Here is a 22,537-nt window from a genome sequence, read left to right as displayed (position 1 = left end):
AATGACTAACAACGTAACCAAAATGTCATTCAAGTTATGGATTATGGAAAGTGGGTGTCTGATGTATCTGCCTTGTGCCCTGGGCTTAACAGTATGCTCTTGTTTTTAATGAAGTCTGAGACACTGTACTGAGAATTTAACCTCTAATTCCTCCCAAACCCGGATCCGGGAGCACCCCCATCAGTAAAAAAGCTGAGCATAGCGTCACAAGTAAATACTAGCATCTAAATATCATTAAATCACAAGTCCAAGACACCAGATGAAAGATACACATCTTGTGAATCCAGCCATCATTTCTGATTTTTAACACTATCTGCCCTGACAATGACTCAGATTATTGCAATGGATCGTAAATAATAAGATGACTTGCCAGTACATATTGACATTCATCTTCAATAGGATCTACAAATCTCTGCCGAGAACCATTTTTCTCATAAAAATCTCAGGGATGATTGATTCACTTGGCATATAATGGTGTCTGCCTGGGTTTCCTTGTTTCTATTTCAATATGTTATTCCACAGTTTATATCAGTGAGTGGTGTAGGTTGTACTTCGATGAGAAAGGTGGAGAGACAACCCAGCTAGCACATAATGTTCTGAGAACCATGTTTATTACAGCTTGGTGAGAGTGTGGTTGTCCTGTGGTTATTTTGCATAGTAGGATAGTATCTTGGCTTTGGAACATTCTCAGCATAATGAGAAAGAAGAATTAACAACATGTTATTTTCTTCTCAATAGAAAAAGAGAGGAAAGGAGGAAGGATTGCTTCCTCTGAAGCTGGACAGTTTTTCTTCTGAAGAGAGCAAACATGCTTTTATCCAGTAGGGAGTCAAGGGGTGTGAAGATATTCTCCTAATCTATATTAATCTATGCAATTTGTCTCTAAGTCAGGTTGCAAATAAAGTGCCATTTTGTATGTATTTTGTCTGGAGTAGTTGTACTGTTTAAAACACTATGATGAACTGTAGCCCAAATAGCCTACTGTTGAATCATGTCACTTTATTTAGGTTGACTGGTTGTGCCGCTATGAGGACTACCTACAATTAAGGTCCCAGTTAATCTTGAATGACTGTTATTGCAACAGGAACTGCACACATTTCCAGGCAAAACTCACCTAACTTTCTGCCTTTCTGCCTTCTGCCTGCCTTTTTTTTAAAACCGTAGGCCTACTACACAACTTTTAACCCACAATTTGAACTTGAACTTGAAACCCCCCTGGCAGAGGTGGCACCACAGGTTTAAGGGTTGAGCCTGCTCTAAAGTTGGCCCAGGTGAAAGAAGCCTCAACATACACCCTCCCGCAAGGTGATCAGAGGAGGCGTGTTTAGTTTACCTAGTTGAGGTGTGCGACTGAATAAAAAGAGGAAGGATGGGAGGCTGAGCGCACAGGACTGACAGGTGAAGACAGGTGCAGCTTCAAGGTAAGATGATTCTGGCATTGATGCAAATAGACATTGATGCCACAATATGCCCTGCTTTTAAGAAATGATGGGTTCTATTTTAACAAAACTAACGCAATGGTAAATGTAAGCGCTGGCGGTAGGGCTATACAGTAGGTTTGGGGGTGTGTCAGATATACTGTATGTGTGCTATTTTTATTTTATGGGCGCAATGCTGGCAGTGGCACGAAAGGTCTGTTTTTTTATGAATAAACAAGTTGTGGGTGTGTCGAGGCTTGGTCCGTCACTGGCTGGCCAATCATTACATGCTCCATGGCTAAATATGTGGTTTCTTCCATTTGTTTATTTATGGTATTTTATGTATGGCATTGTCATCAACTTCAATTTGAATGTTAGTCCGTTATAGCCTAGTTCTTAAATAGCCTGCCCCATATTTGAAAAATATGTTGAACATGTTTGTAGTCCACATTGTTCTAACTGCATTGCTTCAATATGGGGGGCACTCAGTCTGAGCAGGGGTGGCCGGACACAGGGGCCATGGAGGTTGGAGTGGGGATTTAATTTTTTTAATTTAATTTGACCTTCATTTAACTAGGTAAGTCAGTCAAGAACAAATTCTTATTTACAATGACAGCCCACCCTGGCCAAACCCGGACGACGCTGGGCCAATTGTCCCTGTGGGACTTCCATTCATGGCCGGATGTGATGCAGCCTGGTTTCAAACTAGGTACTGCAGTGACAGCTCTTGCACTGAGATGCAGTGGCTTGGACAGCTGCGCCACACGGGAGCCCCTTGGGAGCCTCACTCAGAGACTTAGTCTAGGCTCCCAAGGGGCTCCCGTGTGGTGGGTCACCAGGTGCACAGAGACTGTTTCGGGTTACCAGGTGCACAGAGCCTGTTTCAGGGTAACCAGGTGCACAGAGCCTGTTTCGGGTTACCAGGTTCATGTGGTTCCTGACAGCGGAAATATAGACGTATTAGTGTCCGGGGAGGGGTGCTTAAGTTTGGTTGCCCCGGTTCGCCTGGTGGGCAAGGTTATGGAGATGGCTGAGCACTGGCCGGGATGCGAGGATGAGTGATACCCAGTGAGATGTTGACCGGTGTCGACCGGGTTGTCGACCAGGTAGGGAGAGTAGGTGTGTAGGCCTGGAGGTCTGTAGTTCCAGGGAGTAAGCTATACACTCTCAGGTCCAGGGAGAGGGCCAGGCAGGCGGGCAGGGAATGTAGGCCTAGAGACCTGGAGTCAGAGGTCACCTGGCTAGAGGCCCAAATGAATAGGTGTGTGAGTGACACTGTCCTTCAGGGGAACAGAGCTGGCAATTAATGTAAAATCGTGTGAGATTAAAATGGACTAACAAAAATGGACTAACATGTAAAAGGCTTGTCAGTGGATATTCTGAAAGTAGTTTGAGGGTTGTAGGTCACATGATGAGGGAACTATTGAAATGTAAAAAGTAAAAAAATGAATGTATAACCGCATGAGATTAAATTTGTCAAACTAAAGGGTGTACAATATAGAAGGGTAGTCAGTGGACATTCTGAACCTTGGTTGAGTCCAGTAGGTCACATGACCAAGGAGCTATTGAAATTCTAAAGTTTACAAAATTAATCTAAATCGTGTGAGATGAAAATGGACAAACTAAAGGGTGTGCAATGTGTAGGCCCACTGATTGTACATTCTGAACCTTGTTTGAGTCCAGTAGGTCACATGACCAAGGAGCTATTGAAATTAGAAACATTGAAAAACATTGAAAATCAATGTAAAAACGTTTGAGATGAAAATGGACAAACAAAAGGTTGTGCTACATATATGGCTACTCAGTGGATATTCTGAACATAGTTTGAGGGTTGTAGGTAATAAGACTAAGGAGCTATTGAAATTGTAATCTTAATCTTTTTTGTGTGCAAAAACTCATGATATGCAAATTGACAAAACAAGGATGTCCAACGTGTAGGCCCACTGAGTGTACATTATGAATCTTGTTTATGGTGTTTATTTTAATTGAATTTTATTTCACCTTTATTTAACCAGGTAAGCTAGTTGAGAATAAGTTCTCATTTACAACTGCGACCTGGCCAAGATAAAGCAAAACAGTGCGATACAACAACAAAACAGAGTTACACATGGAATAAACAAGCATACAGTCAATAACACAATATAAAAAAGAAAAAAAAGAAAGTCTATATACAGTGTGTGCAAATGGCGTAAGGAGGTAAGGCAATAAATAGGCCATAGTAGCTAAGTAACTACAGTTTAGCAAATTAACACTGGAGTGATAAATAGCAGATGATGATGTGCAAGTAGAAATGCTAGTGTGCATAAGAGCAGAAAAGTTAAAAAAAACAATATGGGGATGAGCTAGGTAGATTGGGTGGGCTATTTACAGATGGGCTATGTACAGCTGCAGTAATCGGTTAGCTGCTTAGATAGATGATGTTTAAAGTTAGTGAGGGAAATATAAGTCTCCAGCTTCAGCGACTTTTTTCAATTCGTTCCAGTCATTGGCAGCAGAGAACTGGAAGGAAAGGCGGCCAAGGTAGGTGTTGGCTTTGGGGATCACCAGTGAGATGTACCTGCTGGCGCACATGCTACGGGTGGGTATTGTTATCGTGACCAGTGAGCTGAGATAAGGCGGAGCTTTACTTAGTGTAGACTTATAGATGACCTGGAGCCAATCGGTCTGGCGACGAATATGTAGCGAGGGCCAGCCAACTAGAGCATACAGGTCGCAGTGGTGGGTGGAATAAGGGGCTTTGGTGACAAAACGGATGGCACTGTGATAGACTGCATCCAGTTTGCTGAGTAGAGTATTGGAAGCTATTTTGTAAATGACATTGCCGAAGTAGAGGATCGGTAGGATAGTCAGTTTTACGAGGGTATGTTTGGCGGTGTGAGTGAAGGAGGCTTTGTTGCGAAATAGGAAGCCAATTCAAGATTTCATGTTGGATTGGAGATGTTTAATATGAGTCTTTAAGGAGAGTTTACAGTCTAGCCAGACACCTAGGCATTTGTAGTTGTCCACATATTCTAAGTCAGAACCGTCCAGAGTAGTGATGCTAGTCAGGCGGGCGGGTGCGGGCAGCGAACGGTTGAAGAACATGCATTTGGTTTTACTAGCTTTTAAGAGCAGTTGAAGGCCACGGAAGGAGCGTTGTATGGCATTGAAGCTCGTTTGGAGGTTAGTTAACACAGTGTCCAAAGAAGGGCCAGATGTATACATAATGGTATTGTCTGTGTAGAGGTGGATTAGGGAATCACCCGCAGCAAGAGCAACATCGTTGAAATATACAGAGAAAAGAATCGGCCCGAGAATTGAACCCTGTGGTACCCCCATAGAGACTGCCAGAGGTCCAGACAACAGGCCATCCGATTTGACACACTGAACTGAACTGAGAAGTAGTTGGTGAACCAGGCGAGGCAGTCATTTGAGAAACCAAGGCTGTTTAGTCTGCCGATAAGAATAGGGTGATTGACAGAGTCAAAGCCTTGGCCAGGTCGATGAAGACGGCTGCACAGTACTGTCTTTTATTGATGGCGGTTATGATATCGTTTAGTACCTTGAGCGTGGCTGAGGTGCACCCGTGACCAGCTCGGAAACCGGATTGCACAGCGGGGAAGGTACGGTCAGATTCAAAATGGTCAGTGATCTGTTTATTAACTTGGCTTTCGAAGACTTTAGAAAGGCAGGGAAGGATGGATATAGGTCTATAACAGTTTGGGTCTAGAGTGTCACCCCCTTTGAAGAGTGGGATGACCGCAGCAGCTATCCAATCTTTAGGGATCTCAGACGATACGAAAGAGAGGTTGAACAGACTGGTAATAGGGGTTGCAACAATGGCGGCGGATCATTTTAGAAAGAGAGGGTCCAGATTGTTTAGCCCAGCTGATTTGTACGGGTCCAGGTTTTGCAGCTCTTTCAGAACATCTGCTATCTGGATTTGGGTGAAGGAGAAGCTGGGGAGGCTTGGGCAAGTAGCTGCGGGGAGTGCAGAGCCGTAGAGAAATGCTTATTGAAATTCTCGATTATCGTGGATTTATCGGTGGTGACAGTGCATTGGGCAGCTGGGAGGAGGTGCTCTTATTCCCCATGGACTTTACAGTGTCCCAAAACCTTTTGGAGTTAGAGCTACAGGATGCAAATTTCTGTTTGAAAAAGCTAGCCGTTGCTTTCCTGACTGACTGCGTGTATTGGTTCCTGACTTCCTTGTGTGGGTCACATGACCAAGGCGCTATTGAATTTCATTTTTTTTTATAAATAATTTAAAATAGTTTGAGATTTAAACTGACAAAAAAAAGTGTGTGCAATGTGTGTCTATGCCATCGGGTTAGCTAGAACCCGTTTTGAACGTTTTAGGAGTAATGGTTTAAGAGCCATTGAAATGTGAAAATGTTGATTTGTCACTATGTTGACGGTCCCTAACTGCTGTTTGTGGATGTAAGGAAAACTACAGGCGAATATCAGTTGAATATCCAACTTGAATCTATCTTTACCTGGTATTATGAACTGCGGTACGGTTAAGACCGACTTTTTGTGGGTCTTAACTGCCCATTAGTGCTGCATGGAAATGGCACCTTTGCGTCAGTTTTTAAGGACACACCTCAAATATTGCCACCCCTCTCCCTCAGCGCAAGTGAGCTGATGTTAGACAGCAAAACTTCCGAACCTGGCGTTAGACAGCAAAACTTCCGAACCTGGCGTTCAGGCTGGAAAATGCCACTGTGCAAGTTTTTACTTAACGAAATTGCAAACTATAATGTCCTTTTGACACTTGCGCCTCCTTTCTGCGAGCCGAAAATAGAGGCAAACGTGTTTTAAGTGGTGCACAAGTCATTTATTTGGCTGGGCTAATACATTATTTGTTTGTTTTCAGGCTGCCTAGTAATTTACCAAGGTATGAATTGTATAGAGTGTGAGGTTGGGGTCTCCAGTCATGTAAAAAAATATATAAAAAAATAAGATTGCACTATGGAATATCTATAATTGCTCCCATCTGTCACTTGCACTTATGTTAGCTTTTTTCAAAAGCATCAGAACCAACCGAACATTTCAACTTCAACAACATTCTCAGTAAAAAGTTCTAGAAACATTTTACTTGCTATAAGAACAAAATCATTTTAATGAATTGCATTCATATAGCGCCTTTCCGGATGCTCAAAGCGCTCACCTCATCCACCACCAATTTGTACTACCCACATGGATGATGCAGGAAACCACTTGTGCCAGAACGCTCAACACATATCAGCTAACAGGTGGAGAAGTGAGGAGTGATATATGCCAAATAGGAATGAGGGGGGTAATTATATGGCAATGATGGAAATGGGGCCAGGTTGATAATTTCCAGATGATGATGATGATGATAAAAATAATAAATAACACAATAATCCACATTATAATTCGCATTTCCAGTTGCTGCAGGATTATTTTCCTGCTGTCGCAAACTGGGTCAAATTAAGATCCTACATCTGTAACCAGGACATCGGGTTAACACCCCTACTCGCTATGACTATGAAATGTGATTGTTTATCTACCTTAGTTGAATTCCCTGACTAAGTTGCTCTAGATAAGATAGTGAAAAAAAAATCTACGTTTGTGCGATGTTGAAATCAAGGCCAGGGCGGACTGACCAAATATCAACCACTTTTCAACATCCATGGACTTCCGACGTTGGTCGGTGCTTAGTGGTCTCTCCATTCATAATTGCCTTTATCTCACTTTCAGATGAATCGACTTGTGGTTATCGTTGCGACACTCTTCGTCCCCACTACATACAGTGCTGCAGGCGGTTGTAAGTGATTATTCCATTATTATGTTGGACTGTGACTCTTCTATCAATGTTGTGACTCTGCATAACTTCTTCCCTTCTTCAATGTTAACAGTGTGGTGTTACCATGATCCTAGTTGTGGTAAGTATTGGTTTTACCTCCTGGTTACAGTATAATTTGTATTCACAAATTGAAGTGATTGTGATGGCAGTGGATAATAGACTATAGAATTGATGTATTAGCATATTATATGACCCTTATAAAGCGACGGTACATTGACACCATGGTATGATTGATTCCATGTTAAGATGACACTACTTGGTCCAACATTGTCACTGAACATTGCAACGGATCCCGTCAGTCTCCCATCAACATCGTCTCTGCATCGGCAGTGGGCGATGAATCCCTGACTGCCTTCACTTTCACCAAATACGGAGACAACTCCACAATGAACAAGATCAAGAACACTGGCAAAACTGGTGAGGAGAATGGATGGATGCCTTGCTTTCTCAATCCATACACACAAAGTCCCACTTGAGGATAATGTATGAACCAAACCAGGAACCCTTATGTGCAAAATGTAACCAATTCCTCTGTTTTGTTCCTCCTCTCTTTCTTTCAGTCAAAGTGACGCTCACTAGTGGAGTCCAGGTTACAGGTGGGGCACTGTCTGAGGCCTATGACAGCCTGCAGTTTCACCTCCACTGGGGGAATGGTACCTCAGTACCTGGGTCGGAGCACACAGTGGATGGAACACGCTACCCCATGGAGGTATGGGAGGTTCAACGCAACATTGCTGCGTTCTGATTCTCTACCCTTCTCCAGAATTATGCCCCCCGCCCTTCCACACTCCCACTTCTTGGATTTGTGCAAGCATGGCTGGAGGGAGTTTCCACCATATTCCAAACAATAATCCATGAATTTAAATTCATGCAGGGAAGAGTGTATTAGTACACTTTGGGAGAAAGGTTAAGGATCTGAATGTAGCCCATGTCACATGGGGTGACACTTCTCATACTGATGCACATATAACACACTGCAATGGATCAATGTCAAGGTCTTCATTTAGCCTTAGTCCAGTCTGAATGAATTCCCCTCCAGCCAAACTGCATCCCTGCCAATTGGTTTACTAGAAAGCTGACAGATGGGGAGACGTAACCTCTCTCAAATTCATAAATGGTGCAATAGTCCGACTGTTGTACTGAGCTCATTAGGCATTTATACATTCTATTCCTCAAGAATCGGAGCATATACGTATATCATTAATTAAAATGTATTTTGAACAGCTGTAAGTATGGCAGATTGTAGTCTGTAGAGGCAGATTGTAGATTGCAGTTAAATGTATCATTCCAACGTTTTAATTTTCCAATCGATTCAGATAACATTTATAGATCATCTGTTATGCTTCACCTTTCAGTTGCACATAGTAAATGCCAAGTCTTCGCTCAATGGTAATACGACCGCGGCCGTTGCAGACGACATGGGACTCGCTGTTCTTGGCTTCTTCATAGAGGTGAGTGGATGCTTTAACCTTCCTAGAAATGGCATCCATTTTTCCACAATAGATTGGGCATTTCAGTGTGTTATTGCTGAGTTTGTTTATAAAGTCAATCTTGTTCCAAAAAGGCCATGCCGAGTAATGTGACTGGTTCACCAGCAGCCTGGAATACTCTGACATCATACTTGGCCAACATCACACTAAAAGGTGAGAGGAGAGATTTAACTGGTTCTGATTTGATCAAGAACTACTTCCTTCGAAAGAAAGTTTTGAAGAGGATTTGGGTTGAATTTTTCTCTTTGAATTCAACATTTGTTAATTGCTTGTTCCATTTCAGTACCATATTATTTTGGTATACGTTTTATCTCTCTCTTCTTCCAGATGAGTATATAAACATTACTCATGATGCTTTTTCATTGGATGAGCTCCTGGAAGGGGTGGACCGTACCAAATACTACCGTTACTTTGGATCCCTGACCACTCCAAATTGCAATGAGGCTGTGGTTTGGACCGTGTTCAAGGACCCTATCAAAGTCAGCCAGGATTTGGTGAGTTTGTGCAACAATTTCACACTAAACTGAATACAATTTCTACTTAGCAGGAAATAAACATAGCTCCGACAAGAAACATGGACTGTATTCAAATATCTCTAAGTGCAGGATCCATTCCTTATCCATTCTGCTTTTGAAATATTATAAAAGTAATGATTCCGAAATATTACCCAACATGAGCTTCATAAGTGAAGAGAGAACATGTACTGGGGTGGTACAACAAAAAAATATTCATATGTGATGTATTAATTGACTCTGCAATAAGTCATGAACATACAGTTGAAGTTCGAAGTTTACATGCACCTTAGGGAAATACATTTAAACTCAGTTTTTCACAATTCCTGACATTTAATTCTAGTAAAAATTCCCTGTTTTAGGTCAGTTAGGATCACCACTTTATTTTAAGAATGTGAAATGTCAGAATAATAGTAGAAATGATTTATTTCAGCTTTTATTTCTTTCATCACATTCCCACTGGGTCAGAAGTTTACATAGACTCAATTAGTATTTGGTAACATTGCCTTTGAATTGTCTAGGTGATGCTGGTAAGGCGGAGTCAGGCGCAGGACACAGAGATGAGTAATAACCGTAACTTTACTCAAAAACAATATTCCATGAAGGAGACAAAATAATCCAGTTCACAAAACGAGACAACTTGACAATAACAAACACGCACCAAATCAAGTGGGAAACCAGAGGGTTAAATAGTGGAACAATGATTATGGAATGGAAACCAGGTGTGTACAATGAAGACAAAACAAATGGAAAATGAAATGTGGATCGGTGGCGACTAGAAAACCGGTGACGTCGACCGCCAAACGCCGCACAAACAAGGAGAGGGACCAAATTCGGCAGAAGTCGTGACAGGGTCAAACGTTTCAGGTAGCCTTCCACACGCTTTCCACAATAAGTTGGGTGAATTTTGGCCCATTCCTCCTGACAGAGCTGGTGTAACTGATTCAGGTTTTTAGGCCTCCTTGCTCGCACACACTTTTTCAGTTCTGCCCAAAAATGTTCTATGGGATTGAGGTCAGGGCCACTCCAATACCTTGACTTTGTTGTCCTTAAGCCATTTTGCCACAAATTTGGAAGTATGCTTGGGGTCATTGTCCATTTGGAAGACCAATTTGCGGCCAAGCTTTTAACTTCCTGACTGATGTCTTGAGATGTTGCTTCAATATATCAACATACTTTTCCTTCCGCATGATGCCATTTATTTTGTGAAGTGCATCAGTCCCTCCTGCAGCAAAGCACCCACACACCATGCTTCATGGTTGGGATGGTGTTCTTCAGCTTGCAAGCCTCCACCTTTTTCCTCCAAACATAACGATGGTCATTATGGCCGAAAAGTTCTATTTTTGTTCCATCAGACCAGAGGACATTTCTCCAAAAAGTACGATCTTTTTCCCCATGTGCAGTTGCAAACCGTAGTCTGTCTTTTTTAAATTTTTAAATTTTTAATTTTTTTCCGCCCAATTTTCATGGTATCCAATTGTTAGTAATTACTATCTTGTCTCATCGCTACAACTCCCGTACGGGCTCGGGAGAGACGAAGGTCGAAAGCCATGCGTCCTCCGAAACACAACCCAACCAAGCCGCACTGCTTCTTAACACAGCACGCCTCCAACCCGGAAGCTAGCCACACCAATGTGTCGGAGGAAACACTGTGCACCTAGCTGCCTTTGTTAGCGCGCACTGCGCCCGGCCTGCCACAGGATTTCCCTACCGGCCAAACCCTCCCTAACCCGGACGATGCCAATTGTGCTTCGCCCCACGGTACAACAAAAAATGATTCATATGTGATGTATTAATTGACTCTGCAATAAGTCATGAACATACAGTTGAAGTTCGAAGTTTACATACACCTTAGGCAAATACATTTAAACTCAGTTTTTCACAATTCCTGACATTTAATCCTAGTAAAAATTCCCTGTTTTAGGTCAGTTAGGATCACCACTTTATTTTAAGAATGTGAAATGTCAGAATAATAGTAGAAATTATTTATTTCAGCTTTTATTTCTTTCATCACTTTCATCACACCGTAGCTTTACTCAAAAACAATATTCCGTGATATATTCCAACATTCCCTGTCGCGGCCGGCTGCGACAGAGCGTGAACCCAGAGTCTCTTGTGGCACAGCTAGCGCTGCGATGCAGAGCCCTAGACCACTGTGCCACCCGGGAGGCCCACAGTCTGGCTTTTTTATGGCAGTTTTGGAGCAGTGTCTTCTTCTTTACTGAGCGGCCTTTCAGGTTATATTGATATAGGACTCGTTTTACTGAAGATATAGATACTTTTGTACCGGTTTTCTCGGCATCTTCACAAGCTCCTTTGCTGCTGTTCTGGGATTGATTTGCACTTTTCGCACCAAAGTACATTCATCTCTAGGAGACAGAAGGCGTCTCCTTCCTGAGCGGTATGACGGCTGCGTGGTCCCATGGTGTTTATTGTTTGTACAAATGAACGTGGCACCTTTAGGCGTTGCTCCCAAGGATGAACCAGAATTGTGGCGGTCTACACTTTTTTTTATGGGGTCTTGGCTGATTTCTTTAGATTTTTCCCATGATGTCAAGCAAAGAGGCACTGAGTTTGAAGGTAAGCCTTGAAATACATCCACAGGTACACCTCCAATTGACTCAAATTATGTCAATTAGCCTATCAGAAGCTTCTAAAGCCCTGACATAATTTTCTGGAATTTTCCAAGCTGTTTAAAGGCACAATCATCTTAGTCGATGTAAACTTCTGACCCACTGGAATTGTGATGCTTTGAATTATAAGTGAAATAATCTGTCTGTAAACAATTGTTGGAAAAATTACTTGTGTCATGCACAAAGTAGATGTCCTAACCGACTTGCCAAAACTATAGTTTGTTAACAAGAAATGTGTGGAGTGGTTGAAAAACGAGTTTTAATGACTCCAACCTAAGTGTATGTAAACTTCCGACTTCAACTGTACATATCCTGTATCTTAATTTTGAGACAGTTTCAAACAGCAGGTTAATAATCCTGCAGCAACAGGAAATATGAATTGTTATGTGGATTATAATTTTTGATTTTCTTTTATAGGGGTTGCTACATTTTTTGTTAGGGAATGTCAAGTCTGAAATGAAAATCACAAACTTTAGAAACCTTTTTATTAAACCTTGAATGCAGTAAAAGCAACAACAGGATGATCAAATTAAGATACCACAATCTGTACATACTGTATATTTCAGTAATTTGTAATTTTTATTCAACTTTTAACCAGAATGCAATGACATGCCTCAAAGTTGTTTTTGTGATATATTTATATATTTACTTGGAGAGCAGTTATCTCAAAGTTTAGTTGATTTCACATTACTTGGCAGCTCAACTGAAACTAGATGTTGAACTGACGTTTGTGCCCAGTGGGTAAAGCCATTGGGCCAGCCTGATGTTACAGTTATGTCTATGATCCAGTAATTCATTAACCTTCTCCACTCAGATTGATCTCTTCAGCACAACAGTGCACATTGACCACAACTCCACCTCTGACTTGATGACCAACGTCTTCAGGAACATCCAGCCTGTCAACGACTGGGTGGTGACGACCCAGAGCAGCCCAACCACAGCCCCGCCTGTGTCAGGAGCCTCCACAATGTGCTCCTCTCTGGCCCTCATGGCCCTGGCCTGGATGCTGCTGAGGGTTTAGTGACGGCGAGTAACGCCTCACATGAAGTGCACTACCATACATACATTGATTACCAACAGGGTTCACTTTGATCCAAGGAGAAACTATTTGAAAAAGCAACAATTATAGCAAAATATCAACTTATTTATTATCCAAACATCATTAGACATGTAATTAATGTTATCTGAAAAAGAAAAATGACCGAAACAGACTTATTTTAGCAAAATTACAGTACATTTTAATGTACATTTTAATGTACTGTATAATGAAAAAATATGTAATGTGCAGGTTTTTTCCAAAATTCAACCCACAATACTAAGAAGCTAATTTACCATAATTTTATTAAAGTATCACTTAGTTTTCTGAACTTTTAAGTAATATTAATGCTGTATTTATGTAGTTAACTTATCTGCGCACGGATCCCTTTTACGGGATCATTTTCCTAAACAACCGCTGAATTGCAGGGCGCAAAATATTACTACAAATATTTATAATCATGAAATCACAAGTGAAATATACCAAAACACAGCTTAGCTTGTTGTTAATCCACATATCGTGTCAGATTTTGAAAATATGCTTTACAGAGAAAGAAATCCAAGCTTTTGTGAGTGTTTCAATCAATGCTAGAACAGCTAGCCCCAAATTAGCATGGTCACGAAAGTCAGAAAAGCAATACAATTAATCGCTTACCTTTGATAATCTTCGGATGTTTGCACTCACGAGACTCCCAGTTACACAATAAATGTTATTTTTGTTCGATAAATATTACTTTTATAACAAAAAAACTGCCATTTGGGTTGCGCGTTATGTTCAGAAAACTACAGCCTCGTTCCGGTGCTGAAAGGCAGAAGAAAATTCCCAGACGTATCAGATTCAACAATATTACTAAAAATATTTATAATCATGCAATCACAAGTGAAATATACCAAAACACAGCTTAACTTGTTGTTAATCCACCTATCGTGTCAGATTTTGAAAATATGCTTTGCAACGAAAGCAATCTAAGCTTTTGTGAGTGTATCAATCAATGCTAGAACAGTTAGCCTTATATTAGCTTGGTTAGCTTGGTCACAAAAGTCAGAAAAGCAATAAAATGAATCACTTACCTTTGATAATCTTCGGATGTTTGCACTCACGAGACTCCCAGTTACACAACAAATGTTCTTTTTGTTCGATAAATATTACTTTTATAACAAAAAAACGCCATTTGGGTTGCGCGTTATGTTCAGAAAACCAAAGCCTCGTTCCGTTCGACGAACATTCCAAAAAGTATCCGTAATGGTCGTAGAAACATGTCAAATGTTTTTTTTAATCAATCCTCAGGTTGTTTTTAACAAACATAGTCGATAATATTTCAACCGGACCGTAACCTATTCAATAAGAGAGAAAAAGAAAATGGAGAGCTCCCCTCTCGCGGGCAGAAACTATTCAGAGGACACCTGACTACTTTTGAAAAATCTCGCTCATTTTTCAAAATAAAAGCCTGAAACTATGTCTAAAGCCTGGTCACAGCCTGTGGAAGCCATTGGAAAATTAATCTGGTTGATACCCTTTTAAATGGAAGAAAGACGGGCCAGGAAACACAGATTAAAAAAAGAATATATCACTTCCCGGTTAGATTTTCTCAGGTTTTCGCCTGCAGAACCAGTTTTGTTATACTCACAGACAATATTTTGACAGTTTTGGAAACTTTGGAGTGTTTTCTATCCTAATCTGTAAATTATATGCATATTCTACGATCTGGACCTGAGAAATAGTCCGTTTACCTTGGGAACGTTATTTAAAAAATAAAGAAAAATCTGACCCCTAGCGTCAAGAGGTTATTAACGCGACTGCCATTTAAAGAGGCAGTACACAAGTACATCAGTTCACTTCAAAAAGTGATCCTGAGAGCCGACTTTTTGGTCGACTTTGTTGGAAGATTTTTATATGCATTGGAAGACTTTTATATGCACAAAAATAAGGTAATTTTGGTTTTGTACACAGTCTTATGATACGTGGTATAGAAAAGTACAATCTTAGGTGAGTATGTGGATAGCTATATCTAGGCAGATGATCTGTCTTACTGGTCAAAATAATTGATACAGGTCCCCCTCCACCCTCTGGTGGTATGAATAACTTGTAATTAAAGTATGTCCACAGAAAAAGCTTGATAAAAAAATTATTACTATTTATCAAATTACAATAGGTGGAATTGGGTGTTTTGGGCTGGGGTCAAAACAGTTACTGTGGATTAAAGGGATGTTGACATGGTGTCTGCCTTAGAATGAAAAGACAATTAATGAACATTGACAAACTGCCATTTCTTGTGAAATGGAATGGGCAAAATGGGTTTTAGCCATTCCTTTAGTCAATGCAGTTTTTCCAGTTGTCGTGAACAGTCATCGTATGTCAACAGCAGTGTAGAAGCCTTAGGGCGGCGGTAGACTTAGGTGCTATACCTGAATGCATGTCTCAGTGTGCCTAAATTACTTTTCCACATTTACACTATTGCCTCAATGAATTCTGTATATTTAGTAGTGCTGCATTTGCAACCAGGTGGGAGGTGGGAATTTACCAGTTGTGAAGTCGTAAATACCATTTAGATGAATTCATGTGCTTTGAACTCGTTGAGAAATCCCGATTGGCTAATGGCCAACAAGCTGCGTCAACCAACAATTTAATGTCCAGCTATCATGTTTGTAAACAAATTATAGAGATAAAAAAGAAACATTAATAGATAGCTTTTTGTTGTTACATTTTACATGACTCCTTCATGCTTTGTTGAATATGAACTTTCTTGTTTACCCAACCGTGGGACAGACTATGTTTGTTCCCACACTCGGGACTCTGACTCTCTATTGGTTACTCAGACTTTTGGCCTCCCATCCTATTCTAACCACCTCTCGCCGGCTTTGTATTTATGTTACCTGATGAAATTGCTGTACAGTATGATCTTGTTGCCATCTAATGCACAATCAAATGTCATAAATCAACACTACAGAGCTCTCCCTGTCCTCTTCCTTGCCTTGATTGTATTACTGTTGATGATATCTGGAAATGTGCATATACACCATGGCCCATCTACTATTGCTAGTCCCATTTCTGATTTGTGCTCCAATATCTGTTTCACTGATTTATGCTCTCGTAAAAGCCTGGGTTTTCTGCACGTTAACACTAGAAGCTTATTACCTCAAATTGATCAATTGAAAGTCAGTTACTTTAAGGAGCAGTTCACTCTCTGTGGGTCTAACCCCAAGAAGTTCTGGAAAACGGTTAAAGACCTGAAGAATAAACTCTCCACCTCACAGCTGGCCATGTCCCTTAAAGTTGAGGTGGTTGTTACTGACGAGAAGCACATGGCTGAGCTTTTTAATCACCACTTCATTAAGACAGGTCTACTATTTGACTCAGCCATGCTTCCTTGCCCGTCCAACAATTCGTCATCTCCTTCCCCTTCTAATGTGACCAGCCCCGATGCTCCTCCCTCTTTTTCCCTTGTCCCGCTACAAAGTTTCTCCCTGCAGGCGGTCACTGAGTCCGAGGTGCTAAAGGAGCTCCTTAAACTTGACCCCCAAAAAACATCTGGGTCAGATGGTTTAGACCCTTTCTTCTTTAAGGTTGCTGCCCCTATAATCGTCAAGCCTATCTCTGACCTTTTAAACCTGTCTCTCCTCTCTGGGGAGGTTCCCATTGCTTGGAAGGCAGCCATGCCACTCTCCCCACAGGTGTGATTACTACCTCTGAGGGTTTAGAGCTTGAGGTAGTCACCTCATACAAGTACTTGGGAGTATGGCTTGACGGTACACTGTCCTTCTCTCAGTACATATCAAATCTGCAGGCTAAAGTTAAATCTAGACGTGGTTTCCTCTATCGTAATCACTCCTCGTTCACCCCAGCTGCCAAACTAACCCTGATTCAGATGACCATCCGACCCATGCTAGATTACGGAGACGTACTTTATAGATCGGCAGGTAAGGGTGCTCTCGAGTGGCTAGATGTTCTTTACCATTCGGCCATCAGATCTGCTACCAATGCTCCTTATAGGACACATCACAACACTCTATACTCTTCTGTAAACTGGTCAACGCTGTATACCCGTCGCAAGACTCACTGGTTGATGCTTATTTATAAAACCCTCTTAGGCCTCACTCCCCCCTCTCTGAGATATCTACTGCAGCCCTCATCCTCCACATACAACACCCATTCTGCCAGTCACATTCTGTTAAAGGTCCCCAAAGCTCACACATCCCTGGGTCGCTCTTCTTTTCAGTTCGCTGCAGCTAGCGACTGGAACGAGCTGCAACAAACACTCAAACTGGACAGTTTTATCTCAATCTCTTCATTCAAAGACTCAATCATGGACAATAATCATGGACAATATCAATATTGTTGTCATGTTGTGTTGCTACCATGTTGTATTGTCATGGGACGGCAGGTAGCCTAGTGGTTAGAGCGTTGGGTTAGTAACCAGAAGGTTGCAAGATCAAATCTTCGAGCTGACAAGGTAAAAATCTGTCATTCTACACCTGAACAAGGCAGTTAACCCACTGTTCCTAGGGTATCATTGAAAATAAGAATTTGTTCTTAACTGACTTGCCTGGTAAAAAAAATGTACACTCTTACTGACAGTTGTGTCTGCTTTTCGTGATGTATTGTTGTCTCTACCTTCTTGCCCTTTGTGCTGTTGTCTCTACCTTCTTGCCCTTTGTGCTGTTGTCTGTGCCCAATGTTTGTACCCTGTTTTGTGCTGCTGCCATGTTGTGTTTTTACCATGTTATTGTCATGTTGTGTTGCTGTCATACTATGTTGTTGTCTTTGGTCTCACTTTCTGTAGAGTTATGTTGTTTCTTTTGTCGTGATGTGTGTTTTGTCCTATATTTTTATTTAATTTATTTTTCATTCCAGCACCCGTCCCCGCAAGAGGCCTTTAGCCTTTTGGTAAGCCATCATTGTAAATAAGAATTTGTTCTTAACTGACTTGCCTAGTTAAATAAAGGTTAAATAAATACATTAAAAATAATATAACTGCCGAAAATGCTGTTATAGAAGTAACTTCCTTAGTAGGTGACATCAGAGGTCAGCAAGTGGTAGAATTTGGATCTCAGGGATGATGACTTTCCCACTAGCTGGAGGGCCGTTCAAGTGGGTTTTCCTCAATTGTATGTGGTAAATTCTCACTTCCCACTTGGTTACGAGAACAGCATTAGTGAGGTACTGTTATCATTTCCTTCAGACTCGCCTCCTTTTTATGTGAATCACTAATCAACCCTGAAATTGCAGAGAACCAAATTCAAATGACATAAATAGTAATAATAATCATTCATGTAAATACAAGTGTTATACATCGGTTAAAAGCTTAACTTCTTGTTAATCCAGCCTCTTTGTCAGATTTTAAAAAGGTTTACGGCGAAAGCATACCATGCGATTATCTGAGGACATCGCCCCGCGTACAAAAGCATTACAAACATTTTCCAAACAAGCAGAGGCATCACAAAAGTCAGAAATAGCGATAAAATAGATAACTTACCTTTGAAGATGTTCCTCTGTTTGCAATCACAAGGGTCCCAGCTACATAACACATGGTCCTTTAGTTCGATAAAGTCCCTCTTTATATCCCCAAAAAGTCAGTTTAGTTGGCGCGCTTGACTGGGAAGTGGATAGCCCTACCTTGGAAAATAGTTAATAGAAGGAGTGGATTATAGAAGGGAGGGGTAAAATAATTAGGAAAGAGGTTACTAAACCTAAAATGAACTTTAAAATGTTTTAGTTCGTTTATGAACATTGTGATGGTTGGCAAAACAATCAGAGACAACCACAGGGCCCTGTTAACCTATGGGCGGGGCCTAATCAGGGATACTAGGGATGCCCAGAGAATCCTACAGGGGAGGGTCGGTTTCCAATGATATCCACGAGAGCTGATCAAGAACTTATGCTGCAGGTTCAAATAGAGAACAGAGGCACACCCATGTTGATAGATTCTGGAGCCACTTACACATGTGTAAATCCAAGTTATGCCTCTCATCTCCCCATGTCTGACAAATATACCAAAACTATAGGATTCTCGGGACAAACACAGCTAATTCCAGTGACAGCCCAGTTCGTTAAACAGCTGATGGCAGATCAGCAATACTCCCTATTCTAGTGTCAGAACAAACTCTTATATAATTTAAGGGAAGAGATGTAGACTAGTGAAGGTAACAAAAGACAGTCGTTTAGAAAATAAGAATTTCGAATTTGAATTGATTAAGAATTGGCTGATGTATTTTCTACATTAGGCACATTACAGGTTAATCTTAAAATAATAGATGTTTCATGAGTATGAAGCAGTGGTTAGTGATACAAATATAGTAATTGAAAAGGAGGATTGATGTAAGTGTTGACAGTATGTGAATGGTAATATGTTATTAGTACCTTTTTATAGCACTCTAACGATTAAATATTTTATTAATTTGATAGGCTGAGGTTTCAATACAAGGTTAAAGGATGAGTAGAGCCATGAGATTGTAAAAAATATTAGCTGCGGTTGAAAGCAAGCAGGTAGTGGGACATTTGAAGTAGAGGTATGAGAAACATTCTTTGACAGTGTTTGATCATTGTTGCTTGGTTTTATAGTTAGGCAACTCCAGTGAATTTGAGCAGGAAGCTAATGTATTATAAAATTATAATATGTTTCCATTATGTGGAGCAGTGTCCAGTAATACAAGTAGAATGAAATACGTATTGACTGCCAAGCTGATAAGACAGCACCAACTTTTTGAAGGTTCTACATCTGTTAAACAACAGTTTTGTATTTTACTAAACTAATGCAACAGGTTAAATTGATATGATTACTGGAAAGGGGCTCTGGGATTGTTTATTTTAAAATGGGGTCAATTCCACTTAATGGAACACTGTATTATCTGATGGGTCCTGAATAGAATTCTTGCTTCCAGGACAAATGGAAGTCCAATACAGTGTGTATGTTAATTAAGGGAGACATAGGTGACCATGTCTAAAAAACTTTTTATTTGATGCCTAGGATCAAATATCACTGATTTCTTCAGCTGAGAAATTGACTACATTTGCAAAGGAAAAAGTATTACATTTAGAATGATTAACAGGAACAATCGAAGGTGAAACAGATATTAAATGTGTTGATTGGAAATTGGTCTATTAACAATACCAGCATATTTGTACATGATTATGACAGTGAGAGACCAATCATATAATATCATATGGGTGTATTGTGACTAAGAGTAGTGCATGCTAAATAAAGCATGGGAAGGACTGGCCATTTCTGTACATTTTTGACATATGGTTTAACACACACATACACCAGCACGCACACACCATTTATTTACTGGTTATGAATATGGGTTAGTGTTGTTGACACTGTGGGATTTATTTTGGATGGGGTCTTTTCAATTCAGTTTTAAATTGGTTATGCAGAAGAATGGAAAGGTGTTTAAATGGTTTCGGAAGGTCAGGGAAAGAAGAGGGAGAGGAAATATTTTAATGGTGTCGATTTCTTTCCTATGAGACCTGATCAATCTCATTAGAAATGATCGAAACAGGTGGGATTAAATTATAAAATAAATGAAAAATACCAATCTCTATTCAAATCGTATCACTACTTTGAAATTCTTTGATTTCGTTAGGAAATTATAAAGAGTTGTAATCTAAGCTGACTAGTTATTCGAATATGTTTATTTTTTATTTAACATGTTTTTAAATCACGTGTTCAAAGGGAAAATTACCAGTTCCCTGGGGTCATGGTCTTTGGGTAAATATAAAAATGTACTTTGTTCAGTCTGCATATAGAAGTTAAAATATATGTTAACAAGGGATGACAGTTACTCCAAATGGATTGTGATATATGTATTTATGATTTTGTTTTTTGTTTTTGTTTCGATACAAATTTCACCAGATTGGGATTTATGGAGTGTGAGATTCTAGGAGGGGGTTAGGGCGATAACTTCATGATCTGGTAACTCTTCTGAGAGGTCGCCAGTAGAATAAAGCAGTTATCATGGAAGGTGACGTCAGATTGTGTCTTAATGCATGGTAGGAATAATTTGACCACAAACAGTGTATGTAAACCTCAAAGCCCTCGCTAAACGGCTGGAGAAAGAGCGACAAGGGCGTGCAATACGACAGTGACTTTTAGCACTTCTGAGTCTACACACTGCCGACAGTTTGGACTAAAGTATGCAATGAGTTACTGATCTTTCATTACCAGGCCACTCATGACAGGAAAACAAGGCAAAGGGGGCTGTAATGAGAATACTTATTACTTGTACTAAAAGTTACATTTTTAATTTTTATAAATGTACATTTTAATAGGGATGATGTGTGCTAAATTGAGAAGTTTGAATTTGAGTTAAAGTAAGCACTAAGGACTGTTATTCTGAATTTGGGCTGGATAATTTATAAAATGTTTTAGTTATGATTTGGATAAAGCAAGAGAGAGTTGCTTTTGAACAGGTGAGGGTTTAAATGTATTAGGCCTAGGGAAGCTCTGGAAACGTTATCTCTAAATTGTTAGAACTTACTGGATGATAGCTTGGGTTAACATAAAGGTTTGTTTATTTTGTTTTATTATGTCATTATAATTTTAATGTTACATTGTATTGATAAATAGAGATGTCTGGGTGATAGAATACAAATAATTTCATATAAGGTTTATATTCTGTGTTTTGTAATAACCGATGAATAACGGATGAACGTTTTTTCCCCAGTTTTAGTTGCATTAAGAGTAGTGGGAAGTTATTAAACAAATATTTATTTTTCTGTTTCTTTCTTTTAATTAAGTCAATGTGTTTTAAGGTTTTGTAGAACATGAGAGTGATCATTGTTCCAGAGAAGGGATTGATGTATATTGACTTATGATTTTAGAATGTATTAGTATGTTTATAACTGTAGAAGTGCATTAGGAGTAGTGACTAGTGTGTTATGGGTTAGATGGAATGATATGTAGGTTGAATATTCTTCCAATTCATTAATCTCTTTCCCAATTTCTAACAGCTGGCGAACACTTTATAGATTACAGGCAGTAGTTATTCTCACGGCAGTTGCCCGAAGGGATCACAATTGAAGGAGATTATAGGCATGGGCCATGTTAGTAGTAGCAGGGGTCACTTTAGTAGCATTGTTGGGATATCAGTTTATGAAGATTCATGCCACATGGATTGGTAACTGGTAACTGGGAGACTGATGGGAGTACAGGGGATGCGGTTATTCAAATGTCACAAATGATGTTGTCAGGAAATATCCCATGTGTTGCAGTGTGTATATCCTCAGGTGAAAACAGAGACAGCCCACCAAGGGAATGGGCTGAATTCCGGAGATTGAGTGAACATCCAGATACACCAGGAGGGGGTGTTGGGATAGATTTGGTCTGGTCCACACATACGGTACTCCTTACAGCACCTGCAGTGGTAAAGATCGTCATGTCTCTCTTTGGTGGGTGCATAATTCTCACAAGAAGTAAGGTCCAGCTGCATAATGGGTGAGCTTGAAAACACCATGTAATGGGTGAGCTTGAAAACACCATGACAGAGGAAGCGGAGCTAAAGAGAGAGACTAGATTCCACTGTAGACATACATGCAGATGGGTTAAGTCTAGGAGCTACTTGTTCTATTGGTTAATTAATGCATCACATGAGGAGGATAGATGTTAGGTTAATTGTGCTCTAAACAACATGTTGAAGGCAT

The 22,537-nt window shown here is 40.3% G+C and overlaps 1 protein-coding gene across 1 annotated transcript; it reads left to right on the top strand.

The window, feature by feature from the left end:
• Positions 1–1,379: 1,379 nt before the first annotated feature.
• LOC139550374 (carbonic anhydrase 4-like) lies at positions 1,380–15,850 on the top strand. The gene is made up of 9 exons (XM_071361238.1): positions 1,380–1,421; positions 7,122–7,188; positions 7,280–7,306; positions 7,474–7,644; positions 7,788–7,936; positions 8,583–8,678; positions 8,792–8,870; positions 9,045–9,211; positions 12,677–15,850. The coding sequence occupies exons 2-9, from the start codon at positions 7,122–7,124 to the stop codon at positions 12,881–12,883; spliced, it is 963 nt and encodes a 320-aa protein (XP_071217339.1). The 5' UTR covers positions 1,380–1,421; the 3' UTR covers positions 12,884–15,850.
• Positions 15,851–22,537: the final 6,687 nt, after the last annotated feature.

This window comes from Salvelinus alpinus, chromosome 23 (assembly GCF_045679555.1).
Source record: "Salvelinus alpinus chromosome 23, SLU_Salpinus.1, whole genome shotgun sequence".
NCBI lineage: Eukaryota > Metazoa > Chordata > Actinopteri > Salmoniformes > Salmonidae > Salvelinus > Salvelinus alpinus.
This window is presented reverse-complemented; position numbering and strand designations above follow the sequence as displayed.

Bases quoted from the DNA above. Each gene is read 5' to 3' on its own strand.
- LOC139550374 (XM_071361238.1), top strand. From the start codon at position 7,122: ATGAATCGACTTGTGGTTATCGTTGCGACACTCTTCGTCCCCACTACA. The intron at 7,189-7,279 runs GTAAGTGATTAT...CAATGTTAACAG, and splicing joins ATACAGTGCTGCAGGCGGTT to TGTGGTGTTACCATGATCCT. The intron at 9,212-12,676 runs GTGAGTTTGTGC...TTCTCCACTCAG, and splicing joins TCAAAGTCAGCCAGGATTTG to ATTGATCTCTTCAGCACAAC.